The 19,469-nt window shown below is 38.8% G+C and overlaps 1 protein-coding gene across 2 annotated transcripts; it reads left to right on the top strand.

The window, feature by feature from the left end:
- The first annotated feature begins 78 nt into the window (after nt 1-78).
- Nucleotides 79-8,809, top strand: LOC132103695 (potassium voltage-gated channel subfamily V member 1-like). Of its 2 annotated transcripts, XM_059508793.1 has the most exons (3): nt 79-489; nt 2,904-3,872; nt 8,268-8,809. In XM_059508793.1, the coding sequence occupies exons 2-3, from the start codon at nt 2,927-2,929 to the stop codon at nt 8,774-8,776; spliced, it is 1,455 nt and encodes a 484-aa protein (XP_059364776.1). In that variant the 5' UTR covers nt 79-489; nt 2,904-2,926; the 3' UTR covers nt 8,777-8,809. The 2 variants fall into 2 exon arrangements, with proteins under 2 accessions (XP_059364776.1, XP_059364775.1); XM_059508792.1 differs by lacking the exon at nt 79-489 and having other exon boundaries at nt 2,823-3,872.
- The last annotated feature ends 10,660 nt before the right edge of the window (nt 8,810-19,469 follow it).

Below are 19,469 nucleotides of genomic sequence, written 5' to 3'. Positions count from 1 at the left end.
AGTTGACCCACCCACGAGGATCAAAGCATGGTTTGCTTTCTATGTGCTGCGCGAGTGCGCGCGCATACGAGCGTAGATCTCGTGACAGCGAAGGCTTTGATTTTTCCAGACGATTACAACGCTTCTAATTTTTTTCTTCTTCTCTTTTCTTTTTTTTTCTTTGGTTGTATTAAGTGTCTGGAGGTTATTGCTTAGCAGCCTGAAAATGACTCCTGATTGGTTGATATCTCGCACTCTCTCCAGCGCGTTAAAACGCTTCTGAAAGGTGCACGAGGCGCGCTTCAGAACTGTTCCGAACTCTGATGAACCTGCGAAACCGCGAGCCGCATCAGTTCTTCTCTCTGAGCATTTGGGAATATTTGGTTTGCTTTATGTACTTTAGTTTAGCGACAGTGGAACAGCATCTTCTGAAGTGGGAACAGAGTGAAGAGACAGATGGATCCAGCTCACCTCACACACGAGCTTTCAGTGTAGGTTTATAGGCTGAAGGTGGGTGTCCACAGTTACTGTTGTTCCTGTATCATTCTTTATGTTTTGTATTTTTAGATAACCAGCTGATATTTAAAAGGCTGCATTAGTTTAAAACTTATTTACATACAGCCCGTTTGAGTATTAATTGATTTCATATATTATTTTCTATTTAGAATCTTGTAGACAGCACTTTAACTGTGCACTAAATACCTTGTAAAATAACTGACAAAAATTGCATGACTTTGCACAGGCATTATCAGATTGATAGATGGGAATTGTTTTAATTATATAAAATATTAATTTGTTGTTACTTCTCTGGATCTACACAAACCTCTCCTTTATATTCCCCACTGAATATGTTTAATATTGAACCAGATTTTGTTTCAAAATAAAAGATTCTCAGTATAATTGTAGTAGAGCTCAAATTTGTACATTACTTTTTTTTAGAATGCTTAGATGAAGTCTGCTTTTACTTCCATGCATTTTATTTTAAGATCAGAGAAGACAGATTTTTCCTTTCAATTGCATTTTCAGTCTATTTTTTATGTTGCTGAGAATGTAAAAAATACACTGAAAATGCAATTTTTTTATGTTGCTGAGAATGTTTTTATGTTGCTGAGAATGTAAAAAAAAAAGGAACACAATTTAACTTCAAATCCTAAAATGTACTTAATTCTGCATTGACTGGTTTTCAGTCAGAAATAGAATCTAATGTGACTGGACTGACTTGAGTCTATTGGGTTACACTAATGAAAGTGTTTTTAAGGATGAGATGAGGTATAAACAGCAGTGCTTGTGTTCACTTTTTTACAGTGATACAGTAGCTACATTGACAGTGGCTTGCTTTAGTGAAAAAAAGCCTTCTGAAAGGTTGTTCTTACATTGTGCTCAGATCTCTTTAGTGTGATCCCATGGGACCTTGTTAAAAATGCAGGTTTTAAAATGACCATCGTGACAATATTATAGAGGACCTTACCAAAGAGAATTAATGATTACAAAAATAGTACCATTAGTTCAATTAATTAGACAGGCCAGCTAAAATATTTAAATCTCAACGCAGCTTTGAAGAAGTAGGACACTGCCAAAGGCTTCTTCTCCCTCCCACCGTGTCTGATGTCTGCCAGTGATGGCGTAAAAGAGAGAGAGAGAGAGAGAAAAAAAACATTTTCATTAAGGGAATTTACTCATTCAATACACAGAGCTATCAATACGTTGGTATTACACTTAGCTTACTGTATACACAGACTATCCAAACTGTCTTTTTTATATCTATTAAAATGCTTATTTGAGAATCGTAAAGGCAGATGAAGTATTGTAATGTGTGATATTTACTGGATAAAACACATATAATAGGGCTTCATACTACACTTAGACCTGTGTTAACATCTTTTTAAACCCAGACTTAAGGTCAGTTTTAACCCTGAGTTATGAATCTTTCAAGGTGTCAAAGTGAAACAATGTGTTGCTTGCACGTTAGTCTCAGTGCTTACACAAGGGATAGGCAACTTCGGTCCTGGAGGGCCACTGTCCTGCAAAGTTTAGCTCCAACCCTAATTAAACACACCTGAACAAGGCAATCAGTGTTTTCGGGATTACTAGATAGATACAGGCAGGTGAGTTTTTATGAGGGCTGAAGCTAAACTCTGCAGGATAGTGGCCCTGCAGGACCGGAGTTGCCTATCCCTGGCTTACACCATTAATATTCATATGCTTTATACATTTGCACAAACTTGCAAAGCTGAAATGTATAGCATCTATATAAAGCAGTAAAAATCATCAGCGCAAAAACATTAACTGGAGTGATGAGGAGGCGCTATTATTTTTTACTGCATGTTTCAGAAGATTTAAAGGGAAAGTCCACCAAAAAATATTTAATTTCTGTCATCATTTGCTAACCATTATGTCATTCCAAACCTGTATGGCTTTCTTTCTTCTGCGGAACACAAAAGAAGATATGTTGAAGAATGTTTCAACTGTTTTGTACAAAACAACATTGAACCCCACTGACCTTCATTGAGATGTTTTAAATATATTTTAAATATTGTATTTAATATTTCAGAATATCTGAAAAAGAAAGTCATACAGGTTTGGAAACACATGATGGTGTTTGATGAATGATGACAGATTTTTATTTTAGGGTAAACTAACTCTCTAACTCATTTTGTGCAATAGGGTTATCAGCATTAAACAATGGTTCACAAATACAGTCTGAAATATCAAAATCGGAAAAAATTTTTTTTTACTATATCATAAAGTATGACAACTGAAGATTTTGTTTGCCCAGGGTTATGAGAGACCATTTAAAGTGTGAAAAGTTTAAATATGTGTAATTTTTATCCTAAATTTAGACCAGCTGCCAAATCCTTATTATTATTGATACTGCTCTTTCCATTCTGTCATACTAATGCACTTTCCTTCACCGGGTCTCTCAGGGCTCAGCGTTACACAGAACACAATGATCACGGATTCATCAAGTCCAGCAGAGTTCTATGAGGACAATGCTTCACTGCTGTCCTTGGACTCTAGTGTTTTCTTCAGCGAGCCTGCACTACCTAGCAACGATCCGCTGGATTTCTTCATTATAAATGTGGGAGGCAGTCGGTATATCCTCTCTCAGGAACTGTTGGCCTCTCACCCGGAGACTCGCCTGGGCAAGCTGGCCCTCTCTAGTCGAGACTCTGCTTTAGATCTATGCGACGATGCAGATTTCTTGGAGAACGAGTTCTTCTTTGACCGCAACTCGCAGACCTTTCAGTACATCATGAACTTCTACAAGACGGGTCACTTACATGTGCGAGAGGAGCTGTGTGTGATCTCGTTCCTTCAGGAGATCGAGTACTGGGGCATCGATGAGATGCGCATAGACAGCTGTTGTAGGGACAGATACTACCGGCGGAAGGAGATGAAGGATTCATTGGATATTCGTAAGGATGCTGAAGTAATAAACAACGAGGAGGAGGACTTCACCGGTGTTTTGTGCCAGGATTTACGCCAACGTCTATGGGATCTTATGGAGAAGCCGGACTCCTCTAAGGCGGCCAAGATGTTTGGGACGCTATCGATGTTCTTTGTGGTGGTGTCCATCCTGAACATTGCTCTGATTTCGCTGGACTTCACTATACTTGGTGCACCCATCATCTTGGACGCTCTTGAGTACATTTGTATCATTTGGTTCACCGGTGAGCTGGTGCTCAGGTACATGTGTGTTAGAGATAAGTGTAGATTCAGCAGGAGTGTGGCGAATATCATTGACCTGCTGGCTATTCTGCCCTTCTATGTGACTCTGGCTGTGGAGAGCCTGCATGGTGGATCTACGGAGCTGGAGAACGTTGGACGGGTAGTTCAGGTGCTGCGCCTAATGAGGTCTCTCAGGATGCTAAAACTTGGCCGACACTCAACAGGTGAAATACCTATTGATACTTATCATATAATCACACACTACCGGTTCAAATGTTTGGGGTTGGTAAAAATGTTTTATGTTTTTGAAAAAAGTCTCTTATTTATTTGATCAAACATTTAGTAGAATATATTGCAAACTATTATTACAATGTAAAATAAAAATAAAAAATATTCTAACATATTTTGAAATGTAATTTATTCCTTTGATGGCAAATCTGAATTTTCAGCAGCCATTACTCCAGTCTTCAGTGTCACATGATCCTTCAGAAATCATTATAATATGCTGTTTTGGTGCTCAAGAAAAATTTATTATCAATGTTAAAGAGAGTAGTGCAATATTTTTTTTTACATTTAATAAATAATAAATATTTTTGTGGAAACCATTATAAATTTTTTATGATTCTTTGACTGTTATAATGTTTAAAAGAATAGCATTTTTTAAAGGAAATCTTTTGTAACATTACAAATGTCTATGCTGTAATTTTTTTAGCAGTTTAATGCATCTTTGCAAAATGACATGTGAATCAAGTGCAGCAGGTTTGCCAAAGGTACTCGCAAGACACAAGACTGACCAGTTTGAAAATATGTTATATTGACAATTACGATTAATAAATGCATGAAGCATCATAAAATAGACATGACTTATATTAGAACTTTAGCAAATGCAAGCAAGGATTCCACTATATCAAAAAAAAGGAAATGAAAGAAAATCCAAAATAAAAAATTAAAATGTAGTTCCACCCATTACAGTAAGATCAGAGTTGAAACCTGTATTAAACATGTATTTATTGATTAATGAAGATGAAGAAAATTGCATTGAAGCTCTGCTTAAGATCATATAAACCATATTTCATCAAATGTAATACACAGCACACTGTTTAGCAGTACAGTAGAACATTTGGGCATTTTAACATGGTCCTGATGGACTCTCAACCTGGGGAATGAAATAATTCATGATGATGTCAGTCTATTTTTGGGAGAGAGAGTAAATTTATTCATCCATTCATATTTTGACAGTATCCCAGGGAGACTTAGAGGAAGATCCTTATACACACAAAGTTACTGAGAACAGACTGGTGGCTTTGATCTTGCATTTTTGTGAAAAGAAAGAATCTCTTTCTAAGATGCTGCCATAAAGTCACAAATAATTAAACAACATGATATGCAAGAGCTAAAAGACAAGGGTACGGTTGGGGAAATTTGGTACGACTTGGGTTTTATCATTCCAACTTCCATGTGGAAATGTAAAATTAGGGAAAACTGAGTTTCATATATTATCCATTGGATGGTTCTTTTTCTCTTTTAAAGGAGATAAAGCCATATTTTATTTCAAGACTAAATAACAGACTGAATTTTCACAGGGTCTCACTATCATTGTTTAGATTTAACACATTTTTAAGCAGACACGGTCGGTTCTGTTCTCAGGATAAATATCTGAAGAAAACACTGACAGATAATTTATGCATTTAGCAGAAATTAAATTTATGCATTTAGCAGACACTTTTATCCAAAGCGACTTCTAGTGCATTCAGGCTATCAATTTTTACCTATCATGTGTTCCCAGGGAATTTAACCCCCCACCTTGTGCTTGATAGCACAATGCTCTACCCATTGAGCTACAGGAACACAGATAATCGACTGAGGGAATGGGAGTGACTATTTTCATAACTGTCACATTTTAATAATGGGGTCCCTCTTGTCTACAACGTTCTCTGCCCCTCTGAAGGTGTTTATTCTCAGTAGTGGTTCGTCTGATCAGAAGATACAAAATAAATGAACGTGAATGGAGTCAGGCAAACCCCATAGCCATAATCATCAAATATGAACTGTGCTCAGACAAATGTGACACGTTGGTCAAGATGAGAATGGAATGGGCCATAAAAGTCAGCGTATTAATGACAAAATACAGTTCCTGCTTCTAAAAATAAAAGGACATGCTTTGATACACACAGTAAGTAGGCTAGGTGTCGACTTTAGATTCTTGATGTTCTGTCTGTAAATGTATTCAGTGAGGCTGCTAAAAAAAGAATAAATAAAGCATTTCTCAGGAAGCCGTGATATTTTGTAGTGAGAGAGTATAGCAGCTGTTCTCAGGTGTCTATATTTAAAGGCTAGAATATCTTAGATGATTTAATAACTGTTATAAACATCTTGATTTATCTTTTGCAGTAATATTCACAAACTGGCAGATGCAAATGTTATATATTTATGGAGCAATATCCCACAAGTAGCAGTGCTACATCGCTGTACATCGAACTGTTGTATAAACGCAATATCACACTCGTAGCCATGCGATATGGCTGTATATCGGCATGCTGTGATTACCTGCGGCCTTGTGTCTGTGGTCGAATCACAGCCGTGCTGATATACAGCCATATCGCATGGCTACAAGTATGATATTGCATTTGTACAACAGTTCGATGGCATTATTGTGTAAATACATAAGAATACATAAGAAACAACAGTGTATTTAAAAACCCTCTTTTGTGCAGAACAACTTCCTTCCTCCATGGATTCAGATCTCATGTTGACAGTTTAACTTCTGAGCCCAAGCCTCTGTTACTAATTTGAAAAGGAGTTGCTTCATTGCAAGCTTATTATATCACTGTATTAAAAGCAAAATTTTATTATGTAGAGTATTATAAGAGAGAGACTGAGCGAGTGTGATTACCTGCATCTGACACAGCATTCATTCTTCAGCTCAATCTCATATTCAGAATTAAACATTAGTCTGAATGTCTGCTGAAGAAAGCGATATCTTTGTCGTACTAACCTTTCATCTGTTAAGGGTGATTTCCAATGACAGCGTTGGTCCTTATTTTGTTGGCTGCATCTTACAAGGTGGTGTTGAAAGTAAAAAAATAACTTCATTTTTAACAAGCCTGTTTCATTCTCTTTCAAAATAAAAATCTTTACTGACTCACTCATAAAAAAATTTCTCTTGTCCCCATCTAATGGTGAAACAATGTAACTAATCACCATCACAAACACACACACACACACATAGAGTAACACATTATCCCTGCATCCATGTCCCTGGATGATCTACTTTTTCAAGTAGATTTTTGAAGGGTGGATAGGTAGAATTTCCATATCATTCCAACTTTAAAGGCAGCAGCAGCAACAACAGACCATTTAACAGAGTAGAAATGGTCTTTAAAACTAAATTACTTTTTATAAATTCAGTAATTATAAATTATAAAAAATAAAAATAAATTGTTATTATAATTTTTTATTATACAAAAAAAGAAGGAAAAAATCTTCCATTTCCCTGGATGGTCTACTTTTTCAGGTAGATTTTTGCAGTGTGGATCTGTGGACATTCTAATAGCTAATATTTCCCACAAACCATTGTGCTTTGGTGAAAGATTCTTTTATATATTATAATAACTCTGCTGCTAGTTTTTTCCAATAATATGGAAGTCAATGTGGGCCAGCAACTGAAGGTGAACTATCCCTTTAAGGGCGTATATAGTATAAGCAAATTAGGACGCAGCATATAACACTTGCTGTAGCTTGATTCTTTGTTACATATAGAGTTCAGTGCATTGGGGAACACTGACACAAATTACACAAATTATCAAAAAGTGCCCTAATGTTTTTCCTTCCCTAATTATTTGAGATGCCTCTCCTTTTTCCATGCTATTGTTTAAAGGTTAACAGTAATTTAGTAATTAGGTTAATTATTTGCAGTAGTCTCTATCCTCTTGGCATGCAGTAATAATGTTAAAATTAGGGCTGTTAATTTAACACATTTATTTAGTGAATTTAATCATAAAAAACAATAAAACATTTTTTAAATAAAAGGTATTAAAACCAAATCATGGACCTGACATAGAAAAAAAAACACTTTGAGTTTTAAAGTCACTTTTTAACAATGTCTATTCAATTCATTTTATTCTATTCATTTTATTATTTAATCTGAATAATATGTAATGGATTGACAACTCTAAAATGTAAAAAGTAATATTAGTCTCAAGGTCTGTGCACACCTTCATGACTTACTTTCTTCTGTTGAACAAAAAAGAAGATATTTAAAAAAAATGTTGGTAACTAAACAGTTTCGTTTCCAAAAAAATGGACGTCAATGGTAACGAAACTATTTGGTTATCAGCATTCTTCAAAATATCTTCTATTGTGTTCATCAGAGGTAAGTAAGTCATACAGGTTTGATAACAACATGAAGATGAGTAAATGATGATAGAATATTCATTTTTGGGTGAACTTTCCCAGTGGGTCTGTTCAGAACGATACCAATATTCACCTGCCATACGTATATATATTTTTTTCTGAATGGCTATTTGACTTGGTCTTACTGACAAGTCTGAAAAAACATTTGTGCTGGTGTGAATAGGCCTTTAGATGAAGGAACTTTACCTCTTCTTTGTGTGATCCAGGTCTCAAGTCTTTGGGCATGACTATCGCCCAATGCTACGAGGAAGTTGGCCTCCTGATGCTGTTCCTTTCCGTGGGCATCTCCATCTTTGCCACAGTGGAATACGCTATTGAACATGACATGCCAGAGACCACCTTCACCAATGTACCCAGCGCTTGGTGGTGGGCCACCACGTCCATGACCACAGTAGGGTATGGAGACATCCGTCCGGACACGGCACTAGGAAAGGTGATGGCCTTCATCTGCATCCTATCTGGCATTCTAATTCTCTCGCTACCTATCGCCATCATCAACGATCGGTTCTCCGCCTGCTACTTCACACTTAAAATGAAGGAGGTGGCGCTGCGGCACGGGGAGGCGCTGAAACGACTGACGCGCAGCTCGGCCTCGGATATGTCAGCGATAGGGGTGAACTTGCGGGATGCCTATGGCAGAAGCGTACTGGAGATGCTGCGGTTGCAGGGGCGAGAGCGAGCCAGCACACGCAGCAGTGCAGGAGATCTTTGGTGATAACAGTAGGCCTGCAAGCGGCCTGAGAGAGAGACAGATAGAGAATAAGTGAGTGAGAGAGAGAGAGTGGTCTTTTAAGGATCTCAAAACCTTTAAAGGCATCATATCATCAGATATCAAAATTTGCTTAATATTTAGAGTTTATTGCATTTGAAAAACAACTTCAAATTTCAAAATTCATCCTGCAAAAAATAACTGAACATTCTAGTGTTTCCGATGTAGAAACATTGCAATCCTGTAACAATCAAATGCAGCTTTGCAAAGGGGCTAAAATGGTAACACTGTATTAGAAATGAGCCCAAACCTGCAGCTTGCAGATAAAGTGCTACTGCTCATTTCACATGCAAATGGGTTATTTCTTAATGTTGCGATGTAATGGAAGAAGCAACAGATCTTTTCTTCCATACTGGGATGTAAATCCAAGTAAAGCTGATTGGATGGAGGAAATTCTGCATGTAATTGTAAGAAAGAGGAGGGTTTTAAAATTCAGTTTACAATTCTGTCATAATTTACTCACACTCATGTCTTTCCAAACCTGTATAATTTTCTTGCCTCTTTGGAACATGAAAGGAGATATTTTAAAGAATGTTGAAGAGTAGAAGAAACAGTTTTGGTTCCCACTGACTTTCATTTTCTGGCCAAATAATACAATGGAAGTCAATGGGAACCTAAACTGTTTGGTTACCAGCAGTCTTCAAAATATCTTCAAAACAACATGAGGGTGAATAAATGAGGTAAAAAAAAACAATTAAATAAAAATTAAACATACATGGATGAATCATTCACAATAAGATCAATAGCATGCATTATTAATAAAATATCGAGAATTTCCATATCATATTTCATGCCAACTTGAAAGGCAGCAGCAACAAAAACAGACCATTTAACAGAGTAGAAAATGGTCTTAAAACTAAATTAGAATTGTTATTATAATTTTTTCTTATAAGGAAAAATAAAACTTGATTATGAACCTCAGGGGAAAAATAAGACTCATTTTAGGGTGAAGAGTGTGATTTCTACTCCACTAGTGGCACAAAACAGAATTGCAAAAATAGACTTTTTTTAAACAGGTTTCCCTAACAGTGCCCTTGGTTGGACAACAGTTAGCCCCACCCCAAATTCTCACCATTGGTTGCATCAGTGTTTCTATCCTGCTTAAAACAACCATAAAAATTCTGAAAACGGCACAGTGTTTACATGTTTTGACTAAATCAGCCAACGACTTACTTCAAATTGTCTCTGCACTTTAAGCTGGACAAAGTATTTTAATGACACTACAATCATCCAAATGATTTTTCAAAAATTGCTACATGCCAGTTCTATTCATCCTTGTGCAACTCATTGATTGTTTGTAATATAAGTAGTTCCTACTGTTCCTTTTGAAGATCTGTAATAAAATCTGTGTCTGGATTTTCCTGTTTGGTTGTGTTTTAAGGGCTGAATTTACATTAGAGAAACAGTTTTCCCTGTGCATATTCCCTGCGAATTGTTGATCCTTGTAAAATATCACAAATGGCTGGAAGATTATGATGACCTTGTAAGAGCAACAGGTCTGCTCAAAGATGCATGGCTTATTTGACACATTACTCTGAAACAGTTGCAGCTAGACATTCAGAGCTTAAAAGCTTAGAGAGAATCAGTCGCTCCACTGACCACAGCTAGACAGTAAAAATGATTTGCACTGCAGGAATATGTTATTACTTGACAAGTTAGACATGTAAATGGATAACAAGCCTTTAATCTAAATTTCATTTTTGTGGCTGTGCAAGCTTGTTTCTAAGTAAATTATTTGAATTAAGATTTTTGGTCCAATCTGCAAAAAATAGGGAATAGGGAAGTCGTGGCCTAATGGTTAGAGAGTCGGACTCCCAATTGAAAGGTTGTGAGTTTGAGTCCCAGGCCGGCAGGAATTGTGGGTGGGGTGAGTGCATGTACAGTGCTCTCTCCACCCTCAATACCATGACTTAGATGCCCTTGAGCAAGGCATCGAACCCCCAACTGCTCCCCGGGCGCCACAGCATAAATGGCTGCCCACTGCTCTGGGTGTGTGTTCACAGTGTGTGTGTGTGTTCACTGCTCTGTGTGTGTGCACTTCGGATGGGTTAAATGCAGAGCACAAATTCTGAGTATGGGTCACCATACTTGGCTGAATGTCACGTCACTTTCAAAAAAAAAAAATATAATAATTATATATATATATATATATATATATATATATATGCCCATTATATCTAGCAACCGCATAGCAATGCCCAGCAACTACCCATAACATTTTAGTATCATGTTATGATGGGGGAAAATATGTAAAATTCTAGGTTGAAAATAATCGATCAATGAAAAAAAAGGCATCGCCAGGCCTGCTATCCAAATAAATCCCCTGAATCCAAGCTGAATGCTAAATCCACAGCCTGGAGATATGTTGGATTTGTGCTATTTCTATCTCTAGTGCCTTTTGAAAACTTTCTAAATGAACAAGAATACCTCTTCTCAGTCGCTCATGTAATATCAGAATATGAAAGTCCTTAAATGGGGCTTTTATTTCCTCTAACAGCAAATTGCTTGTTCTGTTCCAAGGACATTTAAGGGATTCTGGCTCAAACTCCTGAAGATGTTTAAATACCTCAAGGAAGTTTAAACTCTGCTTCAACCATCTAAACGCACCTAAAATTGTGATTATGACAACCATTATGGTTAGTGTTTTTAAAAGTGAAACAAACTCACATTAACAAAAAAAGTTAATAAATCTTTTCTATTATAGGTTGTCCATTGTCCATACATTTTCTTTGACTTTGTGTCTTAAGTGAATTGTGCAGGAAGATGAAACCCCTCTTGATTGAACCTGCAGTTAAAAGATGAACTTTTTTTAATGTGTCCATGTCACGGCAGGGATCCAATGAGGCACGGAGATAGAACCAATTGCAGGTAAGTTATTTATTCAAAGGGTAATCCAAAGGGGTAAACAGTCCAGGCAGGGTCAAAACCAGAATATCAAACATAAACAAGACACGAAGACAAGGCAAAGCAAGGCAAGAAGCGACGGACATGAATAACTATAGGACATTAAACAAGGACTCCGTAACACAGACTCAGACAGACCGGGTATAAATACACAGAAGGATAATGAGGGAACAGGAGACAGGTGGGGAACAATCAATTACTAAACAGCAGGAAGGTGACCAAATAAGGGAACAGGAAGTGATAAGGAGACAGACACCGTGAGAAAGGAGGACACCTAGTGGAAACCCAGGGAACACAACCCAGACACTGTGACAGGACCCCCCCTCTTCGGAGCGGCTCCCAGACGCTCCACGACAAGACACAACACAGACCAGGAGGGAGGCGGACAGATGGAGGCTCAGGGGGAGGGACGGAGGGCCAGACTCACTGAGGGGAACAGACAGAAACATAACAGAAACCAAGAAACACAAAACAGAAATCCATAAGGACATCATGTGGCACCCCCCAGCAGAAGACCGCCACAGCCGTGTGGTCAAGGCGGAAGCCCCCCAGGGCGGAGCAGAAGACCACCACAACCGTGTGGTCAGGACGGAAGCCCCCCAGGGCGGAGCAGAAGACCACCACGTCCTTGTGGACGAAGCCAGAGTCCTCCAGGGCGGAGCGGAAGACCCCCACAGCCGTGTGGTCAGGGCGGAAGGCCCCCAGGGCGGAGCAGAAGACCACCACAGCCATGTGGTCAGGACCAGAGCCCCCCAAGGCGGAGCAGACCTCCGTGCGGCTGGACCAACGGGACGACGAAACTCTGGTAATTCCCTGGTGTCCTTACTGGACTCCAAAAGATTGGTGCTGGCCTGACCCTGCTCATGAAGATCATTGGTGATTTGCATTTGCTCATGAAGATCATTGGTGATTTGCCTTTGCTCATGAAGATCAATGGTGACTTGCCTTTGTTCATGAAGATCAGAGGTGACTTGCCTTTGTTCATGAAGATCAGAGGTGACTTGCCTTTGTTCATGAAGATCAGAGGTGACTTGCCTTTGTTCATGAAGATCAGAGGTGACTTGACTCAGTCCTTGACGATCAGAGGTGACTTGACTCAGTCCTTGACGATCAGAGGTGACTTGACTCAGTCCTTGACGATCAGAGGTGACTTGACTCAGTCCTTGACGATCAGAGGTGACTTGACTCAGTCCTTGACGATCAGAGGTGACTTGACTCAGTCCTTGACGATCAGAGGTGACTTGACTCAGTCCTTGACGATCAGAGGTGACTTGACTCAGTCCTTGACGATCACCGGTGACTTGACTCAGTCCTTGACGATCACCGGTGACTTGACTCAGTCCTTGACGATCACCGGTGACTTGACTCAGTCCTTGACGATCACCGGTGACTTGACTCAGTCCTTGACGATCACCGGTGACTTGACTCAGTCCTTGACGATCACCGGTGACTTGACTTGACTCTGAAAGGTCAACGGTGACTAGCCCTGACTCTGGAGGATCAGCGGTGACTAGCCCTGACTCTGGAGGATCAGCGGTGACTAGCCCTGACTCTGGAGGATCAGCGGTGACTAGCCCGGACTCTGGAGGATCAGCGGTGACTAGCCCTGACTCTGGAGGATCAGCGGTGACTAGCCCTGACTCTGGAGGATCAGCGGTGACTAGCCCTGACTCTGGAGGATCAGCGGTGACTAGCCCTGACTCTGGAGGATCAGCGGTGACTAGCCCTGACTCCGACCACCCCGCCGGAAGAGACAGAAGTGGCTGGGGCATCCCACGGAAGCCGATGCTGCAGGTAGCGCACGAATTCCCAGAATTCCAGTGTCTCTAACTGCGCCATCTCCTCCTGAGACACTGGATCATCCAGCCCGCCATTGAAATAGTCCTTGAGGGCCGCATCATTGTAGCCCATGCCCTCGGCCAGGGACCAGAACACCTGAGCCAGGGCACCCACTTCATTTCCCTCTTGGCGGAGGGCGATCAACCTAAGATACTTGGCTCGCCTCTCCGCCATCTTGGCTGGGGAACGGAAAGACGACATACCGCTGGTTCCTAGAATGACGGAGTCCTTCTGTCACGGCAGGGATCCAATGAGGCACGGAGATAGAACCAATTGCAGGTAAGTCATTTATTAAAGGGTAATCCAAAGGGGTAAACAGTCCAGGCAGGGTCAAAACCAGAATATCAAACATAAACAAGACACGAAGACAAGGCAAAGCAAGGCAAGAAGCGACGGACATGAATAACTATAGGACATTAAACAAGGACTCCGTAACACAGACTCAGACAGACCGGGTATAAATACACAGAAGGATAATGAGGGAACAGGAGACAGGTGGGGAACAATCAATTACTAAACAGCAGGAAGGTGACCAAATAAGGGAACAGGAAGTGATAAGGAGACAGACACCGTGAGAAAGAAGGACACCTAGTGGAAACCCAGGGAACACAACCCAGACACTGTGACAGTCCATATGGGAATGAGAGTTTCATTCTTCATACTTCATACTACATTCAGAAAATTCAAACTGACTTCTTTCAGTTGGCACTCAAGAGGTAAACATCATTCTACATGCCCTGGATGAGCTATATATAGGATGCATTTGAATGTGTTTTATCTACAGATAAGGGCTGTGTCTATTCCCTAGGTGACTGACGCCTCCCCAACCTGTCTTCCTGGCACCAGAAATTCAGATGTGAGTCCAAGGGGCCAGCGTGTAATTAGAGTGCACTGTCTGTCCAGCTGCATTTGTGAGTGTGTACACAAGTCCGTGTGCATGCATACATGCATGAGTTGAAATTAACAGGACAAGGCAAAATATGGAAAATAAATGTGGTGAATAAAGGCCTCCTGTAGTAAATCCATGTGTTTTTGTTAGAAAAATATCCATATTTCAAACATAATAAACACTTTTCTCTCACTTCCGTTATCTGTCACACGTGGAAGCTAGATTCGCTACAGGAGCGACCACTCACATTAAAAAAAACACAAAACACATTAACAAAACACATAACACTTTTTTGACCACTTGTGGATTGTTCAACAGCAACACCCATTGACTGCAGTGATAGAGCTTGGAATAGCCAGGACAATTATTAATATAACTCCGACTGGATTAGTCTGAAAAAAGAAAGTCATATACACATAGGATGCCTCGAGGGTGAGTAAACAGGCTAATTTTCATTTTTGGTTGAAATAACCCTTTAATGTGCTATTTGTCCATATTGATGATATTTGATCATCGACCAGCCAAAAACTGCAAAGGCCCTTTCACACCAAGGATGATAAACGTATTGTTTGAAAAATCATTCTAATTTTAAAGAAATAGTAGAATCCACAGCACAACTATAATAATAATGGCACAGAGGAACATAATGGTATTACAAAATCATGGATATCACTTTCAGAACAATTTCTTTCAAGCTGATGAATGCTAAAAACATTGTTTTCCATCACGTTCCAAGTGCCAGACAGCAAAACTGAAGCTGTGCTAATAATAAACATGGTGTAATTGTGTGCTTATGTAGATACTAATATAGTTATTGTTATCTTTTTAGTTATCGTTCTTGGTGTGAATAGGGCTTAAGTCTGACTTCAAAGTAACAGTACACTTAACAAGCTGCATGATTTTGGTATGTTTAGGTTTGTTAGTACTAGCAAAAGAAATGATGCTTGGCTTAGATTATAACATTGTGTGCAACTAATGGTTATAAAATCATCTGGTAACCAGGACATCCTTCCTCTTTGAAGCCAAGGACACTGGTCAAGCTGTTCTCTTTCCCGACAGCGGTGATGAAAAACGACTGCTAATATGACCCCGTGATTTCGTGAGGCGTCTCACAACTAGGTCAGGGCACCTGGGGAGGGGTAAGGGCCGCTCCTGAGAGACAGACGAGCACGAGCTTAGAACAAAGACTGTAAAAGACAGACTGTGCAAAGATGTTCAAATTCTTAATAATTCACTGGTGATATAGGTTTAATTAAATAAATATCATCTACACAAAAGGTCCTCATTCATATCAAAACAGTATAGTGAAGTAGATTCCCCTGTAATTTGAGCAGAACTCGAGGGATGAAATGAAAGACTTCTACGTCCGATTTCTTTCATCTGAAAATCCTCTTTTGAACAATAATCCGCCACATCATGACATTCAAACAATCTAACAGAATGTAAAATACAGCTCTCCTCTCTCTTCACATATTGCGCTCACTAAACAAATTGCCCTTTGGTTCACTTACCTTAATGGCGAAAGATCTCGTAGATTTACCATGTTTGTGCAATTGCCCCACTGATTATGCCTGCACTAAATGAATTTCACATCCTCCATGTCGAATAAAACACAAACTGGCACATCAAGGCAAAGTGAAGTGGATCATGTTTTTGTATATAAAACACAGTTTTGCTCAGATAGAACCTCATCGCACTTGTGCACCACATTATTGTGCTCTTTGACTCCTTTAACATCAACCTCCCTCTTCGATCTGAACAAGCCCAGGGCAATGCAGTTGGACGCCCCCACGGTCTTTTGGAACACAAGCATGGACAGCATTCTGTGAGGCTTCAGGACTGTTTATTGAGGCTGGTAGTGAGCAACACTCCGGTACTTCATGGACCTACATTTAACTGTATTTTAGTCTGTCTGTCTGTCTGTCTATCTATCTAATTAAAACAACATAAATTTCTCTTCCTGTCATTCCACATAATTTGTAATTAATGAATGAATTAAAAGTGAGCCCATTCTTAAAAATAGATAATTTAATCAGCTCTGCAATGCATCTCTATAGCTATGCTTTCCAATAACTGAGCATACTCTTAGAAAACAGACTTGCGGCAGGACAGCAGCAAGTCAAAATGGAGGCCAGGTGAAGGCCATAATGTAAATATAAGTGAAGAAGTGAAGTGAAGAATGCCCCAAGGCAGACATGCAAACAAATCGCAGCTGGGACACATGAGTAGGACAAGGCCATTGGAAACCAAGGATGTGCTTATTTTAGCTGTATGAAACATCTTGAATATAAATTTGCCGAGAACATGCATTTGTGCAATGACCTTAAATATGCAAAAGAAAAATTAATGCTGGAGAACTGCTCCCATTCACTTTTTTATCCAACGAGCAAGTCTTTTGGCCTTTGGATTTTTTTACCGATAGTTCAGATGCGTAACTTGTGTTTTTCAACCGTAAAAAAAAAAAGATTCAATAATCATTAAATAATGATCGCCTGAGCACAAGTCTTTGATGTCAGACTTCAAATATTTGGTTTTTAAACAGTCAGTCCTAAAGGAAAACTCAAGTTTGGACATTCACTAACTAGTTTAAGCCTTTACAGAAGCACACTTGCTTGTGGACAGTGGTGAAAATTCGTAAACAATTGCCCCATTTTTTCCTATTTTAACAGTCAATTTTCCAGACAGCTAAAATGTGTCTACTGCCTGTGTGGGAAGAAGCTTTATACATCTGTAGTCAACTTGTTGGTTGCTAATGGTTGCCCCTGTTTTATGACAGGACCGATAAACTGAGTTTAGTGTATCAACTAATCTTTGCCCAAGGACTATCCTTGGCCTTATCCTTGGCCCTTCCATTTCCATAAAATGATTTCGACAAGGCCTTTTAAATGGGTAACTGGGACAATTATCTATTAAGTCTCCGCTATCTGCACATGCATATGTCCAGCATTGCATTAATATACTGTACTTTAATGCAGAAGGATGCAGTGTTTGATTGAAGCCCTTCAGCAGGACCTCAAAGTGAGAGCATGTTTCAATTTAGCAACTCTTTGGTCCTTTTGCAGACCTGTGGTGGCAGATTAAACCACTATCTACAGCACTTCCTGCAGTGGATCAAACATTAGTGCTATACTTATGTAGCTCAAGAGAAGATCAGCTGATATTTTTCTCTTTTCTGTGTCAGTGGGAGGAATATGTTATCCCATATCTAATGCAGAAGTGTGTCAGAAATCATTTGCTTGTATGCCAATGACTTTTTCTTGATATTCTCTACATGTAAAATGTGAAAGATGGTGGGTTTGTAATGCCACTGATATATTCTGAGAGCAATGATAAGCAGGTATACAAAATATTAAACATTTTGAAATAAAGTTAGAGTAAGTTGACTGGAAGTGTGCTCCATATGCTTTTGTTAAGCTATACACATTAACTCAGTTCCAAAACAGTAATGGTAAAATAAATATAATGTTATAATATACTGCATTCAGTGCTGACTTAGAATGTTGCCAAACATAGCAACATAATTCTCTTGCCTATGAATTTGGAACAGGTATCCCATCTGGGGTGCATTTATGATGACTTAAAATGCAGGTTTGGAACAGATATAACACTGTATAAATGCAGAAAAGAAGAAGCATTCATGTTTGAGAAGTAGAATGCTTTTTTTCCTCTCGAAACAACCAAAAAGCATTCAACATTTCAAAACACTATCTGTTTCCACACTCTGCAAGGTGAAGAGTAATCTCAAACTATATTATTTTGTGCACCACAAATATTTTAATTCTGGCGCAAATGTCATGTAATTGCTAATCTGGAATATCACATGGTGTGAGGGATTTCAGACAGCTTTTAAATAACTGCCAAAAATGCTGCAGTGAGTCACAATCTCACCCAATGCTGAAGAAGGGATTCTAGGGGGCTGACCGCTCATGGATCATCATGCCAGCTAGAAAAGACGGTGACATAATGAAATGGAAGAGAGAATCAAAAAGAGATGAAAAGCAGTGGAAACCCATTGTGTTTTGCACTTTCCTTTAAGACTGCAATTTTTTAGGATGACAAAAGCAGTAATTCACAAAGACTGTGAGAAACCTTCATTCAAAACCAAATGTTCCGTTTCTTCGTTTCTAGCTTTCTTCATAAAAATGTGATGTATGGATGATATCAGATGATATACTTCAGTACAGGAGAACAATTCACCCTTAAAAAAGGTCATTGTATTTATTATATAACAAAATATCAGATCAAGAAACATTTATTTTACAGACATATAGCACAAACATACTTCTTGTGCAAAACATTTCACAAAAAAGGAGTTTGTTAGGTTTGAAATTACATAAGAAAGTGTTTTATCAAATCACAACTGGGAAAAGTTTCCCCCATCCCAGCTGTGTTGTGATGAATCTGTAAATTACATCTGATAAAATTTGTAATGATGATTCTTTTTTAAAGGTGTCATCAATGCAAAATACTAAAAAAAAAAATTTAAGGCGAGGCAAAACTTTAACATTCCACTTCAACATTTTTTACTGTATGTGTATATTTTACTATACAGGTAGGCTATACTGTAAATGTATAACCATATTATGTTAGTAATATATAAATGTAATTTCAAGACACTTCCTGACAAATCTTTTTGTGAACACTGTATATTAAATAATTATCGCATTTATATTAAAATATAATGATTGGTATATTTCCAAAATACCATGTTCAAAATACATTGATAACACTGTGGTACTTTTTTTGTAAGTGTTGTTTTAAACATAGAATGGACACATCCATGTACTTTTAAATGAATTCAAGATGTGCCATTTGCTTTTATTTCGCTCACAGTGCTGTCATTAGAAGGCCCTGGTAAAAAGGACACTGTGAAATAAATAAATAAATACAATCTCTAAAGTGTTATCTAAAGCTGAAGTGCTGCATGTGTGTTTGGATTGGGGCCCAGAGATGATAACCATTTCAATCAAATATTAATGCACCCCTTTAGCTGCATTCATTCACAGC

The sequence above is a fragment of the Carassius carassius genome, chromosome 24 (assembly GCF_963082965.1).
Source record: "Carassius carassius chromosome 24, fCarCar2.1, whole genome shotgun sequence".
NCBI classification, from domain to species: domain Eukaryota; kingdom Metazoa; phylum Chordata; class Actinopteri; order Cypriniformes; family Cyprinidae; genus Carassius; species Carassius carassius.
The sequence above is the reverse complement of the archived record's forward strand: the minus strand, read 5'-3'. Positions and strand labels throughout refer to the sequence as shown.

Excerpts from the sequence above, each read along its gene's own strand:
- LOC132103695 (XM_059508792.1), top strand. The coding sequence starts at position 2,876 with ATGCACTTTCCTTCACCGGGTCTCTCAGGGCTCAGCGTTACACAGAAC. Across the intron at positions 3,873-8,267 it reads ACTTGGCCGACACTCAACAG|GTCTCAAGTCTTTGGGCATG; the intron begins GTGAAATACCTA and ends TGTGTGATCCAG.